This window comes from Sorex araneus, chromosome 2 (genome assembly GCF_027595985.1).
Source record: "Sorex araneus isolate mSorAra2 chromosome 2, mSorAra2.pri, whole genome shotgun sequence".
NCBI classification, from domain to species: domain Eukaryota; kingdom Metazoa; phylum Chordata; class Mammalia; order Eulipotyphla; family Soricidae; genus Sorex; species Sorex araneus.
In genome coordinates, this window is record NC_073303.1 from 250,126,760 (window position 1) to 250,141,903 (window position 15,144).

The 15,144-nt window shown below is 56.4% G+C and overlaps 1 protein-coding gene across 2 annotated transcripts in view; it reads left to right on the top strand.

The window, feature by feature from the left end:
* ITK (IL2 inducible T cell kinase) overlaps positions 1–15,144 on the top strand; it is a 44,414-nt gene that overhangs the window by 16,197 nt on the left and 13,073 nt on the right. Inside the window, exons 3-7 of one of the 2 annotated variants that reach the window (XM_055128219.1) lie at positions 733–814; positions 2,368–2,496; positions 6,192–6,257; positions 7,552–7,687; positions 9,513–9,578. In XM_055128219.1, the coding sequence (XP_054984194.1) occupies positions 733–814; positions 2,368–2,496; positions 6,192–6,257; positions 7,552–7,687; positions 9,513–9,578 (479 nt within the window). Of the gene's footprint in view, positions 1–732; positions 815–2,367; positions 2,497–6,191; positions 6,258–7,535; positions 7,688–9,512; positions 9,579–15,144 lie in introns of both variants that reach the window. The other variant, XM_055128218.1, reaches the window with a different exon arrangement.

Genomic DNA, 15,144 nt, shown 5'->3' on the forward strand with positions numbered 1-15,144 from the left:
CCCGGCAAGCTACCGAGAGTATCCCGCCCGCACGGCAGAGCCTGGCAAGCTCCCCATGGCGTATTCGATATGCCAAAAACAGTCCCAACAAGTCTCACAGTGGAGACGTTACTGGTGCCCGCTCAAGCAAATCGATGAACAACGGGACAACAGTGCTACAGTGCTTTCTTAGTTTCTTAGTCCCTGAGACAGAGAGAGAGAGAGAGAGAGAGAGAGAGAGAGAGAGAGAGAGAGAGAACAAGCACTAGGAGATTTACCGTCTCAGGGAGCAGAGAGCTCAATCTCCAGCTCTCTCTGGGGGCAGCAGGGGCTTGGTGGGCACCGGGAGCTGAGGCCGAAGCCTTAAGCCATGAAATTTTTATTTTTATTTATTTGCTTTGTGCTTTTTGGGTCAAACCCGGCAATGCACAGGGGTTACTCCTGGCTCTGCACTAAGCAATCACTCCTGGTGGTGCTCGGGTGACCCTATGGGATGCTGGGAATCGAACCCGGGTCAGCCGCGTGCAAGGCAAACGCCCTCCCCGCTGTGCTATCGCTCCGGCCCCAAGCCTTGAGATTTTTTGCCTGTTAGTTGCCCCTGGACATCAGGACAGCAGGGACTGCCCCCTGCCCCCCCCATCACCCAGATGTGGGCCTTCCTGACAACCCCTGCCTGCTCCCCCATTGCATCCCGCGGTCAGCTGTCCACCCCCCGGAGCCCACGGCTGACCCTGATCCCCTGCGTGTCTCCAGGTCGTGCATGACAACTACATCCTCTACGTGTTCTCTCCCGACCGCGAGAGCCGGCAGCGCTGGGTGCTGGCGCTGAAGGAAGGTAGGGGCGTGTCCCGGGGGGGCGGAGCTCCTGGTGCCACCTGCCACTCCAGTGGGCGAGCAAGCATCCCTCCCTCCCCAGGCAGGCGTGGGGGGCCCCAACCTGGGGCTTGGGGGGGTGCCACAACCAGAATGGGGAGGGTGGGGCCGAGTGTCCCTGTGCCCTGCTGCCCTCAGGCTCTGAGCTAAGGCTGGGGCTGACAGTGCTCTTTGATAGACTCGCCCACGTCTCTACGGAATATACCCCGTGGGTGGGCTGCCAGCCACGCTGACCCCCGCCAAGGGGCCAGAGCCTCGGAGCACAGCGGGGAGGGCGCTGGCCTTGCATGTGACTTACCCGGGTTTGACCCCCGGCTCCACAGAGGGTCCCCCCGAGCCCACCAGGAGTGATCTCTGAGTGCAGAGCCAAGAGTCAGCTCCGACCACCACTGCCTGTGCCCGCCCCCCGCCCCACCCCAAACCAAAATCAAAACCAAAAGAAAGGAGGAGGAAGAGGAAGGACAAGGGCAAGGCCCCCCGGCAAAGAGTCAAGAGGAGGAGGGGGACGGTAGCTCTGGAGAAAGTTCCAAATTGCATGCAGGGGCCGGAGCCATAGTCCAGAGGTGAGGGCGTTTGCCTTACATGTGGACAGCCCGGGTTCGAGCCCCGGCATTCCATAGCGTAGACCCCGAGCACTGTCAGGAATAATTCCTGGGTGCAGAGCCAGGAGTGACCCAACAAAGCTGCAATGTAGGAGATCTGGTTTTATCCCTGGTGCCTTATGGTCCCCTGAGTAAGGAGCTGGGAATAGCCCCTGAGTACGGCTGGCTGGGTGTGGACCCCCAAAATAAAACACGCATGAAAGCTTGTAATTATATCTCACAGTAAATCAATCAATAAATTAAAAAATAAAAAGCAAAAACACATGATGATGGTGATGATGATGACAATAACAACAACAATAATAATAAATGTCCATCATTCTAGTAACTTTCTGTGTGACTGGGGGCGCACACCCAGGCTCAGGGGCCCACACAAGGGCCAGAGCGGAACCCAGGCCTCGCACATACAAAGCCCCATGTACAAAGCCCTGTTCAGAATCTAACTTCCACGCCACGGGCTGGACTTGTGGCTTGGAAGGAGTCAGCCCTGAGCACTGCTGGGTGTGACCCAAAAACCAAAAGAAAAAAAAAAGGCACAGAGGGATAAAAAACGGGCACTGTGTGTCCAGGTAGGAGAGGTGTGTGTCGGGGGAGCACCCACATTAGCTCCATCTGCTGGGAGCCTCAGGCTGACCCCTCATGGCACGGTGGGGAAACTGAGGCCCAGACCGAACCAGACAGTGCCCATGTGAGCAGAGAAGCCCGGGGAAAGGGGGATACTTTGACCCCTCCCCTGAGCCCAGCCAGCAGGGGTGTGTGTGAGTGTGTGTGTGTGTGTGTGTGTGTGTGTGTGTGTGTGTATGGGGGAGGGGGAGTCCCTGGTTTCTGTGGTTCTGGGTCCGGGGTGGGGGGTTGTAGGGTGGAGTTGGACCTTCACCGACCCGGTACGAGTGATTCTACGGCCCCTTTCCAGAAACGAGGAACAACAACAGCCTGGTGCCCACGTACCACCCGAACTTCTGGCTGGACGGGAGGTGGAGGTGCTGTGCCCAGCTGGAGAAGCTGGCCATCGGCTGTGCCCACTACGATCCCAGCAAGAACGGTGAGCACAGGGAGGGTGGGGGGGGGAGGCGGGGTGTTGACGCTTGACCTGCCAGGAGCTGATGGCACCCGGGCACGCGGGCACCCAGGAAGGGGAGGCCCGGGGCTGCATCTCCAGAGCTGCCAGGGGGTCTCATCTGCCCGTACCCCTCAGCGCTGACGTCTCTTCTCGAACCCTTTTTTGTTTTTTGGCTTTTTGGGGTCACACCCGGCGATGCTCAGGGCTTCCTCCTGGCTCTGCACTCAGGAATGACTCTTGGCCGTGCTGGCGGGGGGGGGGGGGGGGGATCCCATGGGATGCCGGAGATCGAACCCAGGTTGGCCTTGTGTACGGCACACACCCGCCCCGCTGTGCTATCGCTCCAACCCCCTTCACGTATCCCTTAATGCCCACAACTGTGCATCCTGGACCAGCAGCCCCGGGAGCTCCGAGGAGTATACCACCCACCCACCCAACACACACACACACAGAGCCACCCAGACCAGCCTGGACAATACACACACACCCCACACACACACACCACACACACACACCACACACACACCACACACACACACCACACACACACCACACACACACACACACCACACACACACAGAGCCACCCAGACCAGCCTGGACAATACACACACACCACACACACACACACACACACACACCACACCACACACACACACACACACACACACACACCACACAGAGCCCCCAGACCAGCCTAAACAACGCCCCCGAGGGGTGTGGAGGACCACAGCTGAGCATCCGGTGCCCTTCGACTTGGGTATCCACCCCGTCTGGCTGCCTCTTCGCGATCACTGAACTCGGCTGAACCCCACCCACACCTTGAACCCTTAACGCGTGGAAGCCGAAGGAAATTAAACACCCTCCCACCACCTCCAGATGCCCCATTTCCTCCGGGCAAGCTTGCCCTTGGCCGTGAGGTCCAGCAGAGCCAAGGAGGCCGCTCCCTCGTTTCTCCCCTTCACGGGGGCCGGGTGGGCCACACCTGCGCTGCTCAGGGGTCACTCCCGGCGGGACTCGGTGCGATGCTGTGGGGATGCAGCCGGGCCGGCCCCGTGCCAGGGCTCAAGGCTTCGTGCACTTTGTTTTATTTTAATTTTTGGTTGTTGTTGGGTTGTGATTTTTTTGGTGGGGGTATTGTTATTGGTGTTGGTTCGGGGCCACACCCAGCAATGCTCAGGGCGTACCCCCGGCTCTGCACTCAGAGATCCCTCCTGGCAGGACTTGGTGGACTGACGGGATGCCGGGGATCGAACCCGGGACAGCCTCCTGCTGCCAGACAAGCCTGTTGTTAACCTGCTGTCCTATCACTCCAGCCCCGAGACTTATTTTTCTTGGACTCTGAGGCCAAAGACCCCCGGGCTGGGGTTCAGAGAGCAACTTGAGGCGACCTTCTCAGGCGGGAGGGGGGACCGAGGGCAAGACCCCCCCACCCAACCTTGTCTGCCCTGTTCCAGGTTGGGTCCCGGCAATCGCCAGGGTCTGGGACAGACGCAGGCCGGAGGCTGAGGACTCACGAGGTGGCACAGCGGGAGGAGGCCGTGAGCTCCGAGCTGGGCTCCGTCCCCTCTCCTCCCCGACTCTCCCCTCCATCTGCCCAGCTTCCTCCTGCAATACCCCCCAGCCCCCCAGCCCCAGGCAAACCGCGGCGTCCGGATGTGCTAAAAGCAGCCCACGGCTGGGTTTTCCGCGGCTTCCTGAGTCACAGCCCCACACACTCCGCGCCACCTGAAATCAACCACCACGTTTGAAAAAGTCAGAGGCTGCAGCCCCCTGGGCGGGGCCTCACGGGGACCCCAACAGGGCTTCCAGTGTTGGGGTGCACTGCCCTGAGTCCCGGCGGGCAGCGGCTGAGGGTCACGCACAGAGGCTGGGGGAGGGGCGAAGATTCATCTCTGGGTGGGGTCTGCCCATCTCAGGGTGCTGGGGGGGTCTGGGGGAGGGGGAGCTTCCTGAAACCAGTGCTTGGTGGTGCTGCGGGGGGTCCTGATCTCAAATGGGGGGGGGATCTGTCGGTGGTCAGAGCCCACATAGTCTTCGGGGTCTGTTGTGGAGCTGTTTTTGCACTTGGGGCCACGCTAGGTGATGCTCAGGGTTTGCTCCTGGCTCTGCACTCAGGGGTGGCTCCTGGCGTGGGTTGTATGTTGGGGCTGGGGATCGAACCCCAGGTTGGCTGTATGCAAGGCAAGTGCCGCCACCCCCCCACCCCCCACCCCTTCCCGTACCATCGCTCTAGCCCTGGGTGGCTGCTACTTCATCTGTTTGGGGGCCACAGGCTTTGGTGCTGGGAGCTACTCCCAGCTCTCTGTTTGGGAAGCCACACGGTGCCCAGGAGGGGTCAGAGTCCCCCATCCCACGCCCCCTGCCCCCTGCAGCCTCAGCGGGTCCCCAGCTCTGAAGGCCCCAACAGGGCCTCTGAAGGACTCCCCAGGACCGGCCGGGGTTCTCAAGCATCTACTGAGTTGATGACTTATAGGCAAGACACAGAGGAAGGGAGGGAGGAGGAGGAGGAGGAAGAGAAACATAGGTGGGTGGGAGAGAGAAACGTTGGGGCGTGGCGTTTGGGGGGGGAGGCAGCAAGAACACGCAGAGGGGCCCTTGGGGCCAAGGGGTGGGTTCCTCAGAACCAGAGAACCCACAGGAGGGCAGGAGGGCTGTACTTGTCTTGCATGAGGCCGACCCCCTTCCTCCCCCCCCTCACTGCCCGGTTCGATCCCCAGCACGACCCCGCGGGGTATGACATGCCTAAAGGAGTGGGCTCCACAACCCTACAGAAATGTCTCTGGAACCCAACCATCGACAGTCGAGGGTTCCAGAAGCGCACGGCCACGGCACCCGGGATATTCCAAACGAGCAAGGGGGTAGTAAATGATCTAGCGTCTGCCCCTGGCAGGCAGGCTGGAAGGGTGGCAGGGAAATGCAAGCAAAACCTCACGCCCCAAAGTAGAGAGGGAGTATGGGGGGAAATTGCCTGCCATGGAGGCAGGGTGAGGACTGGGATTGTGGCGGGGTGGGGTGTGGGAGGGGGATACTGGGGACGCTGGTGGTGGAAAGTGTGCACTGGTGGCAGGATGGTTGTCCCATAGCTTTGTAACTATATCTCACGGTGATTCAATTTAAAAAAAAAAAAAAAGAGGGGCCGGAGCGATAGCACAGTGGGTAGAGCGTTTGCCTTGCACGCGGCTGACCCGGGTTCGATCCCCGGCATCCCATATGGTCCCCCGAGCACTGCCAGGAGTAATTCCTGAGTACAAAACCAGGAGTAACCCCTGAGCATCGCTGGGTGTGACCCAAAAAGCAAAAAAAAAAAAAAAAAAAAAGAAGTGGGCTCCGGACCCTCAGAAGCTCGTGTGGAGCCCCCTCGAAGCCCATGTAGGTACACAGCTGTGAGCCCATCTCAGCTTCAGCTCCACCCTCCCACCAGAAAAACCACAGAGCAGCAAGCACCCCCAATCCCCGCCCCCAACACACACACACACACACACACACACACACACACACACACACACACAAATTCAGCTTCTAGAACTTTCCACCATCTCTGAATGGCTGGCCCTGGGATGCCGCAGCGGACGGTGGTGGTGGTGGGCACCTCCGAGTCGTCCCTTGTCCCTGGCCACCGCCTCCCCTGGCGCCCACATCTGGGGGAGCTCACGGTCCCGCTTCTCTCGTCCACAGCGTCCAAGAAACCTCTGCCCCCGACGCCCGAAGACAACAGAGTGAGTGAAGGCACACACAGCAGGCACAGGGGAGAAGCAGCGGCCGGGGGCCCCCCAGCTGCACTGACCCCCCCACTTTGGTCTCCAACGTGCCTACATCACGCATGTGCTTCTGCCCCCCCCTTACTGCTCAGGCGGGGTAACTGCACGTGCCCATGAAGGCCAGAGAGGAACTGCATTCCCGATGGATGCATACAGGCAGAGACAGGCGGTGCACCCCCTTCCGGTGCTCCCGATGGTGACGTCCACTCTCCCGTCACCATTTTCCACACGCAGCCCCCCCCCCCACATCCCTCCCCCTGCCCCACCCTGCACCAGCCTCCCTGGGATGGCTCACCGGCATTTTCTTCAATTTTTTTTTTTTTTTTTTTTTTTGCTGCTGTTGTTTCTGGGCCACCCCCGGTGATGCTCAGGGCTGACTCCTAGCTCTGTGCTCAGGGCTGATTTCTGGCAGTGCTCAGGGGACCTGATGGGATGCTGGGGATCAAACCCGGTCAAGCCGTGTGCAAGGCAAATGTCCCACCTACTGTCCTGTCATTCTGGCCCCTCTTTTAATTGTTTTTAAATTGTTTTTTCACTTTTTGTTTTGTTTTGGTTTGGTTTGGGGAATCACACCCAGTGGTGCTCAGGGTTTATTCCTGGCTCTGTGCTCAGGAATCACTCCTGCTGGGGCCCAGGAGACCCTAAGGGATGCCAGGAATCAAACCTGGGCCAGCGACGTGCAAGGCAAATGCCCTACCCGCTGTGCAATGGCTTTGGACCCTCTTTTAATAATTATTTTTATACATTTTTTGGTCTTATTTTTGTGGGGGTCACACCTGGCAATGGTCAGGGGTCACTCCAAGTGGTGCTCGGGGGACCCTATGGGATGCCGGGGATCAAACCCTGGTCGGCCGTGTGTAAGGCAAACGCTCTACCCACCGTACTATCACTCCAGTCCCACTTTTAATTATTATTATTATTATTGTTTTGCTTTTTGGGTCACACCTGTCAATGCACAGCGGTTACTCCTGGCTCTGCACTCAGGAATGACCCCTGATGGTGCTCAGGGGACCCTATGGGATGCCGGGAATCGAACCCGGGTCGGCCGTGCACAAGGCAGATGCCCTCCGCACTGTGCCATGGCTCTGGCCGCTTTTTTTTTTTTCACTTTTGGCTTTGGTGGGGGCCCCATGGCTCGTCCTCAGGGGTCATTCCTGGCGGGGCTCGGGGGACCGGACGTGGTGCCGGGGACGGAACCCAGCCCTTGGCTCCGGGGCTCCCTCCCTCACTGGCGCCTGTCCTCCTGCCCCGTCCCCTGCAGCGGTGCCTGGGGAACACGGAGGAGGCGCTGGTGGTGGCACTCTACGACTACCAGACCAGCGACCCGCAGGAGCTGGCGCTGAGACGCAACGACGAGTATTTCGTACTGGACAGCTCGGAGAGACACTGGTGGCGGGTGCAGGACCGCAACGGGTAAGGGGGCGGATGGAGACGCTTCCTCCGGAGGGAACGTGAGGGGCAGCGGGGAGGGAAGGAAGGAAACACGGCTCCCTCCGGGCCAGGGAACAGGCAGGCACTGGCCAGGCTGGGCCCTGCACCCCATCAAGTAGCCACTCCCCATCCCCAGCTGCCAGTTTCCCGCCCTGAGATAGCAGACTGCAGGGGAGGGGGGTAACGGGCGGAGGGCAGGCAGTGGACACTCACCCCACGAGCACTGTGGTGTAGGACTCTATGAGGGAGACTGCAGGGCACGCCCTGTGAGGGGCTTAGCAAAGGTGAAAGGGCATGTGGAGAGAGAAGTACCTGGAGCCTGCCAGAGGAGAGCGGGGAGGGTGCTTGCCTTGCATGGGTAGACCCAGGTTCAATCTCTAGTACCCTATAGGGTTCCCGAAGCCCTATACCAGGAGTGACCCCTGAGCACAGAGCCAGGAGTGATCCCTGAGCACAGAGCCAAGAGTCAGCCCTGAACACAGAGCTAGGAGTCGGCCCTGGGCAGAGAGGCAGGAATGATGCCTGAGCACAGAGCCAGGAGTGAACACTGAGCACAAAGCCAGAAGTCAGCCCTGAGCACAGAGCCAGGAGTCAGCCCTGAGCACAGAGCCAGGAGTCAGCCCTGGGCACAGAGCCAGGAGTGAACCCTGAGCACAGAGCCAGGTGTGATCCCTGAGCACAGAGCCAGGAGTCAGCTCTGAGCACAGAGCTGGGAGTCATCCCAGAGCACAGAGCTGGGAGTCAGTCCTGAGCACTGATCTAGGAGTCAACCCTAAGCACAGAGCCAGGAGTCAGCCCTGAACACACAGGAGTCAGCCCTGACCACAGAGCCAGAAGTCAGCCTGGAGCACTGCTGAATGTACCACTGATACCTGCAGGAACTCCGAAAGCTAGAAAATATTAGGGGGTCTGGAACCCAAAACTGACCCTGCCAATGCCTAGCTGCCCTGTGTGGGTGGAGTCTCTCTCTTTTTTTCCTTTTTTAAAATTGTTTAATGATATTTGGTTTCCTGGTGCTAAAGTGATATAGTCTTACAGTGGAAAATTGATGCCCACACACACAAAATAATGTTTCCTGATAGATAACAGTGGCTGCAGGTGAATCTTATTTTTTTTTCCAGTAGAGGAAACTGTACGTGGAGGATCAATTAGGGCAAATCATCGTTTCTTACCTACCAGAGCATTTTTCAGTGGCAGAACCTTTTGCCTTATTATTTACTGGGGCTGCAGGGGTGCACACCTGGCTTTCTCCTGGCTCTGCTTCCAGGAATCACTTCCGGTGGTGCTTGAGGGACTCGAGGGGATGCCAGGGATTGAACCCAGATTGGGCGCATGCAAGACAAATGCCTTCACTGCTGTCCTATCGTGCTGGCCCCAAACCTTTGGCCTTTATTTATTTATTTACTTATTCATTCATTCATTCATTCATTCATTCATTTATTTGCTTTTGGGGTCACACCCTGCGATGCACAGGGGTGACTCCTGGCTCTGCACTCAGGAATCACTCCTGGTGGTGCTCGGGGGACCCTATGGGATGCTGGGAATCGAACCCGGGTCGACCACATGCAAGGCAAACGCCCTCCCCGCTGTGCTGTCGCTCCAGCCCCAACCCTTTGGCCTTTCCAGGACAGCAGTTCGCAGCTGTTTTCAGCAATCCTACTCTGCGTTTACTGTATCTCAGCCTGAAGGTCACGTCACTGTGGGTTACTGCAATCCACACGTGTCTGGTGTTGCATTAAGCCACGCGACCTCAGGACGAAGGACCCTGGTCCAGTCTTGGTCTAAACTCTTGCTTCCCTTTCCACAGACATGAAGGCTACGTACCGAGCAGTTACCTGGTGGAAAAGTCTCCGAATAACCTGGAAACCTATGAGTAAGCGATTCTGTTTTGCTTCCTTTATGACCACAGAGTCCGCTGAGAGGTGGATCAATTACTGGTTGAGTCTAAACGTGCTGGCTTGGGGACCACAGAGACAGAAAGAGCGGGGTGGGCACTTGCCTTGTACACAGCCAATCAGAAAATCTCAGGGTGTCAAGGATAGTAGAGATAAGGGCCAGGAGGATTGCTCCATGGCTTGGAAGCCGGCCTCACAGGCTGGGGGAAAAGGCAGCTGAGATAGAGAAGGGACCACCAAGTAAATGGTGGTTGGAGGGCTTGTTCGGGACGGGAGATGCATGCTGGAAGTAGACTATGGACCAAACATGACGGCCCATTAGTACCTGTGTTGCAAACCATAATACCGAGGCGGGGGTTGGGGGGTTGGGAGTGGGGGTGGTGGCGGGAGGGATACTGGGAACACTGGTGGTGGAGAATGGGCACTGGTGGAGGGATGGGTACTTGATCCTCATATGACTGAAACATAGTCACGAAAGTTTGTAAGTCTGTAGCTGTATCTCACGGTGATTCATTAAAAAAAAAAAAGAAGAAAGAAAATATTAGGATGTGACCCCTCCCCCCCCGAGCATACCTTAGTGTCCTCTGAGCACCACCAGGAGTGATCCCTGAGTGCAGAGCCAGGAGTCAGCCCTGAGCACCACTGGGTGTGACTCCAAACAACAACAACCACACACACACAAACACACACACACACACACACACACACACACACACACCGGTCGGTTTGGTTTTGATTTGCTTTGGTTTGGGTTCCTTGCTGACCTGCCTTCTTCTTGCCCTCCCCACACCCGCCCAAACTCTGATCCCAAAATAATTACCAGAATAATAGCATGCGTTATGAGAAGGGGGGTAGGCCCCCTGCTTTAAACCAGGGGTATTTCACGGATCCTGCTCCACGGAGCCGAGTTAGGGACACCAAGAGTATCACGTCATAGGATGACAACAATGGGCCACAATGGATTGAGAATCCATACAAGTGGCCGGAGCGACAGTGCAGCGGGGAGGGCGTTTGTCTGGCACACGGCTGACCCAGGCTCAATTCCCAGCATTCCCTAGGGTCCCCCCCTCACCCAGGCCCGCCAGGGGTGTTCCAATATGCAGAGTGAGGCGTAAACCCTGCGCATCATCAGGAGTGGCCCCAAAGCGCCAACAACCGTAACAAAGAATTCACTTAAACGGAGGGCTCAGAAGGTCCATCGACGAGGAACAAGCCAACCCAATGCACAGTCGAAGCCTCGGTCTTTAACCGAGAACCCAAGCACACCAACTCGTGCATCCAGAAGGAATGAGCTGGGGGAAAAAAAAACCACCATGTGGGGCTGGAGCGATAGCACAGCGGGTAGGGCGTCTGCCTTGCACGCGGCCAACCTGGGTTCGAATCCCAGCATCCCATATGGTCCCTGGAGCACCGCCAGGAGTAATCCCTGAGTGCAGAGCCAGGAGTGACCCCTGTGCATCACCGGGTGTGACCCAAAAAGCTAAAAAAAAAAAAAAGAAAACAAAAACAAAACCCACCATGTGTGACTTGAAGTGTTAATCCAGTCAGGCAAAAGTCCCTCAGGCCAGCATACGCCCCATGGACAGCACGGCCGGGAGGAGAAAGCCGGCACCCGCCTCGTCTCATAGTGGCCTCTCCCTGTCACTGACACATCACGGAGCGGAAATGCCTGGTAGACCCCCCCCCCACCATCAGCACCAAGTGGTCTCCATGTCACCGCCACGAGGGGGCCCACATTCAGCCAACATCTCCCCTTGTGACACCCCAAGAAGGACACGTCCCTTCTCAGCTCCCCCTGACCAAAGGTCACATCCCGGCTTCGGAGTGAGGGGACTTTGGGGGTGGGGGGACAAAAGGCAAATGCAACTGAGGGAAACGCTGCAAGCAGTTGGCTGGTTAGTGCCACTGGAAAGGGGGGGGGTGACGGAAGAGAGAAGATGAGAGAGCCAAAGGCGGGAGGGGGGTGGGGACGGATCCCCAACCATGTTCAAGGTGGCTAGAGGACCACATGACTTTAGTGGATATTGGATATTGAATATTCAAACCGGTGATATTGAATTGTTGAACGATTCAAATATCATTGTCACTGTCACTGTCGTCCCGTTGCTCATCGATTTGCTCGAGCTGGCACCAGTAACGTCGCCATTGTGAGACTTGTTGTGACGGTTTTTGGCATATCGAATACGCCACAGGGAGCTTGCCAGGCTCTGCCGTGCGGGCGGGATACTCTCGGTACCTTGCCGGGCTCTCTGAGAGGGACGAAGGAATCAAACCCGGATCGGCCACATGCAAGGTGAACTCCCTGCCCACTGTGCTATCGCTCCAGCCCTCGAATATCATTGAATAGTGATATTGGATATTGAAAATGCTTTTCCTCTTGCCAATACTTCCCCTATGATCACACCTTGATGCAGAAAAGTAATGTGAAGGAGAGCCCAAAGGAGGAGGAAAATAATAGCTCTATATTTGGTACCGTTTTCTGTACTCTGATGCACTTCCTTCTTGGTTGATTTTTAAGCTATATATGTTCACTGTGATAAAACACTAACATGGGAGGGGGGAGATGGTTAGAGAGGCCGGAGCGACAGTCCATGGGGAAGGCAATTTGCCTCCCACTGGCTGACCCGAGTTCAATCCCCATAGGGTCTCTACTGAGTGCTACCAGAAGTGCCAAATAAAAAAAAAAACAGAACCTGCCCCCAACCAATCCCCCGCCAAAATTTTTTTTTAAAAAATGAGGTGGGGCAATAAATGAAATGCTGGCCCCCAACTGTAGGCCACAAGTGACCTTACCACCTCAGAAATACAGACTACAGGGGCTAGAGCGATAGTACAGTGGGTAGGGGATTGCCTTGGACGCGGCTGACCCGGGTTCGATCCCCAGCACCCCATAGGGTCCCCTGAGCACCGCCAGGAGTAATTCCTGAGTGCAGAGCCAAGAGTAACTCTGGTGCACTGCCAGTGTGACCCAGAAAGAAAGGAAGGAAGGAAGGAAGGAAGGAAGGAAGGAAGGAAGGAAGGAAGGAAGGAAGGAAGGAAGGAAGGAAGGAAGGAAGGAAGTAGGGAGGAAGAAATACAGACTGCAGTGCTTAGGAGGAAGTCTAGTCTCTTGGGGTTCAGGGGAAAACTGCAGCTTTCTGGAGGGCAGGAGCAGGTTTAGGGCACGTGATACGTGATGTTGGCATCTCGGTCATCTGGGTGAAACATACAGGGACCTTTCTCATAACACCATCTCCGTTTCCTCCTCGATACTTAACCATGACAAGGAAGACGGGATCACTTACCAGGTACAAGACGGCAGAGGGGAGAGCCCACCGAGACTTCCAGCCACTCCTGGGGACTCGGGGGGGGGGGGGTCAAAGGCGGCTATGGGCTCTGGAAATTCCAGTGGGTTCTATGGTTTTCCAAAAAGTCTCTCAAAAAAATCCTCATAATGAGGTTTTCCGAGGCAGGGAGCCCTCCATTGGGAGAAGACCCTTCATCCCATCATGCTTGAGCTGCCGAGAAATGTGTGGGAAATGCACTTCAATAAAAGTCATCTGCTGGCTTTTGTTTTGGTTTGGCTTGGCTTGGGGGGGGTCATATCCGGCAGTGCTCAGGGGGTGCTTGGAGAGCCATAGGGATGCCAGAGATGAAATGAACCCAGGTCAGCTGCGTGCAAGGCAAACACCTACCTACTGTACTATTAGCAATCTGGCCCCTACAGTTGGTCTCTTGTTTTGTTTTTGTCTTGGAGCCACACCCTGTGGTGCTCAGGGCTTCATCCTGGCTCTGTACTCGGGAATTATTCCTGGTGGTGTTCAGGGGGCCCTATGGGATGTCAGGGGTCGAACCCAGGGGCTGCTTGCAAGGCAAGCACGTTATCTTCTGTACCATGGCTCTGGCACCCTCAACTGCTGCTTTTAAACTTTTTTTTGTTTTGTTTTTGCTTTTTGGAGTCACACCCAGTGATGCACAGCGGTTACTCCTGGCTCATGCACTCAGGAATTACTCTTGGCAGTGCTCGGGGGACCATATGGGATGCTGGGAATCGAACCGGGGTCAGACACATGCAAGGCAAACACCCTACCTGCTGTGCTATTGCTCCAGCCCCTCAACTGCTGTTTTTGGGGGTTTTGTTTTATTTCGTTTTTTACTTTTTGGGTCACACGGCAATGCACATGGGTTCCTCCTGGCTCTGCACTCAGGAATTAGTCCTGGCGGTGCTTGTGAGACCATATGGGATGCTGGGAATCGAACTCAGGTCGGACACATGCAAGGCAAACGCCCTACCTGCTGTGCTATCGCTCCAGCCACTCAACTGCTGTTTTTATAGACAACGCCAGTAGACCATAATAACAAAGACAACAGAACAGCATCTATTTCAAATGAGCACTGGGCTGGGAAACTTGCTTGCTTGTTTGTTTGTTTTATCTGGGGACCACATATGCCAGGGTTTATTCCTGGCTCTGTGCTCAGGGATCACTCCTGATGAGGCTCAGGGGACCCTAGAGGATGCCAGGGATGGAACCAGGTCAGCCGCATGCCAGGCAAGTACCCTCCCCTCGGTACTATGGCTCCGGCCCCCATAAAACTTGGATGATTTGTTTGGGCTTTTCTTCATTACCTCTTCCTTTCTGGCAGTGAGGCCAACTCAAAATTCCATCAGAGGAGAAAGCAGCAGGGGAAGGTGGAAAGGAAAAGAAAACTATATCTTCTCCTGCCGGAGGGTATTTTAAGTCATTTTAAAAATAAAACCTGACACCCGCGAGCCACTCCATCTGTGAGCTGGCTTCGCTCCGTGCACGCAGAATTGCATTTTCACACGCCCAATGTTGCAGAGAAACCCGGGCAGATATCCTGCTCCACACAGCCTGATCTCGGGGGACCATCGCCAAAGACTTCAAAACCAAGTGAAAGAGAAGCCAGAAAGATAGCACAGCGGGCAGGGCGCCTGACTTACACCCAGGGTCAATCACAACACCTCCTATGTCCCGGGGAGGTGTGTGTGTGGGGGGGGGGTAGCGGTCAGTTACTCCTGGAGTGATTCCTGAGCACAGAGCCAGGAGGAAGCCCTGAGCACCGCTGGGTGTGGTGCAAAAAAAAAAAAGGAAGGTTAGACAAGATGAATTTGGTGTGTGTGTGTGCGTGTGCGCGCGTGTGTGTTGGGGGGTAGGTGGGGGGGTGACTAGAGCACTCTCGGTGGCAGAGGTGGGGGGTATGTCCTTCCCAGGGTGTTCATCATCTGGAGGCCCATGGAACAAACACCTTTCTTTCAGCACAATCCAGTTGCTCGCTCATGGGAACAAGCTTGTTCACCATCTGCCTATAATAACCATAATAATATAATGGTTATTATAGGCACCGTTTAGGGGTGTGACGTTGAGAGGCTCAGAGAAGCCCCTCGCTCCCCCAATGTGGCTGCTCTCAACAGCCACAATCCTCAGGAAGCTCTTTCCGCCCAGGGCTTCCCCCATGCTGGGCTGGTGAGGCGCCCAGATCTGTTAGTGGCCCCAGATCTGTTCCAGCGCCTCTTCCCAGGAGCCTGGGAAGCCTGGATGTGGC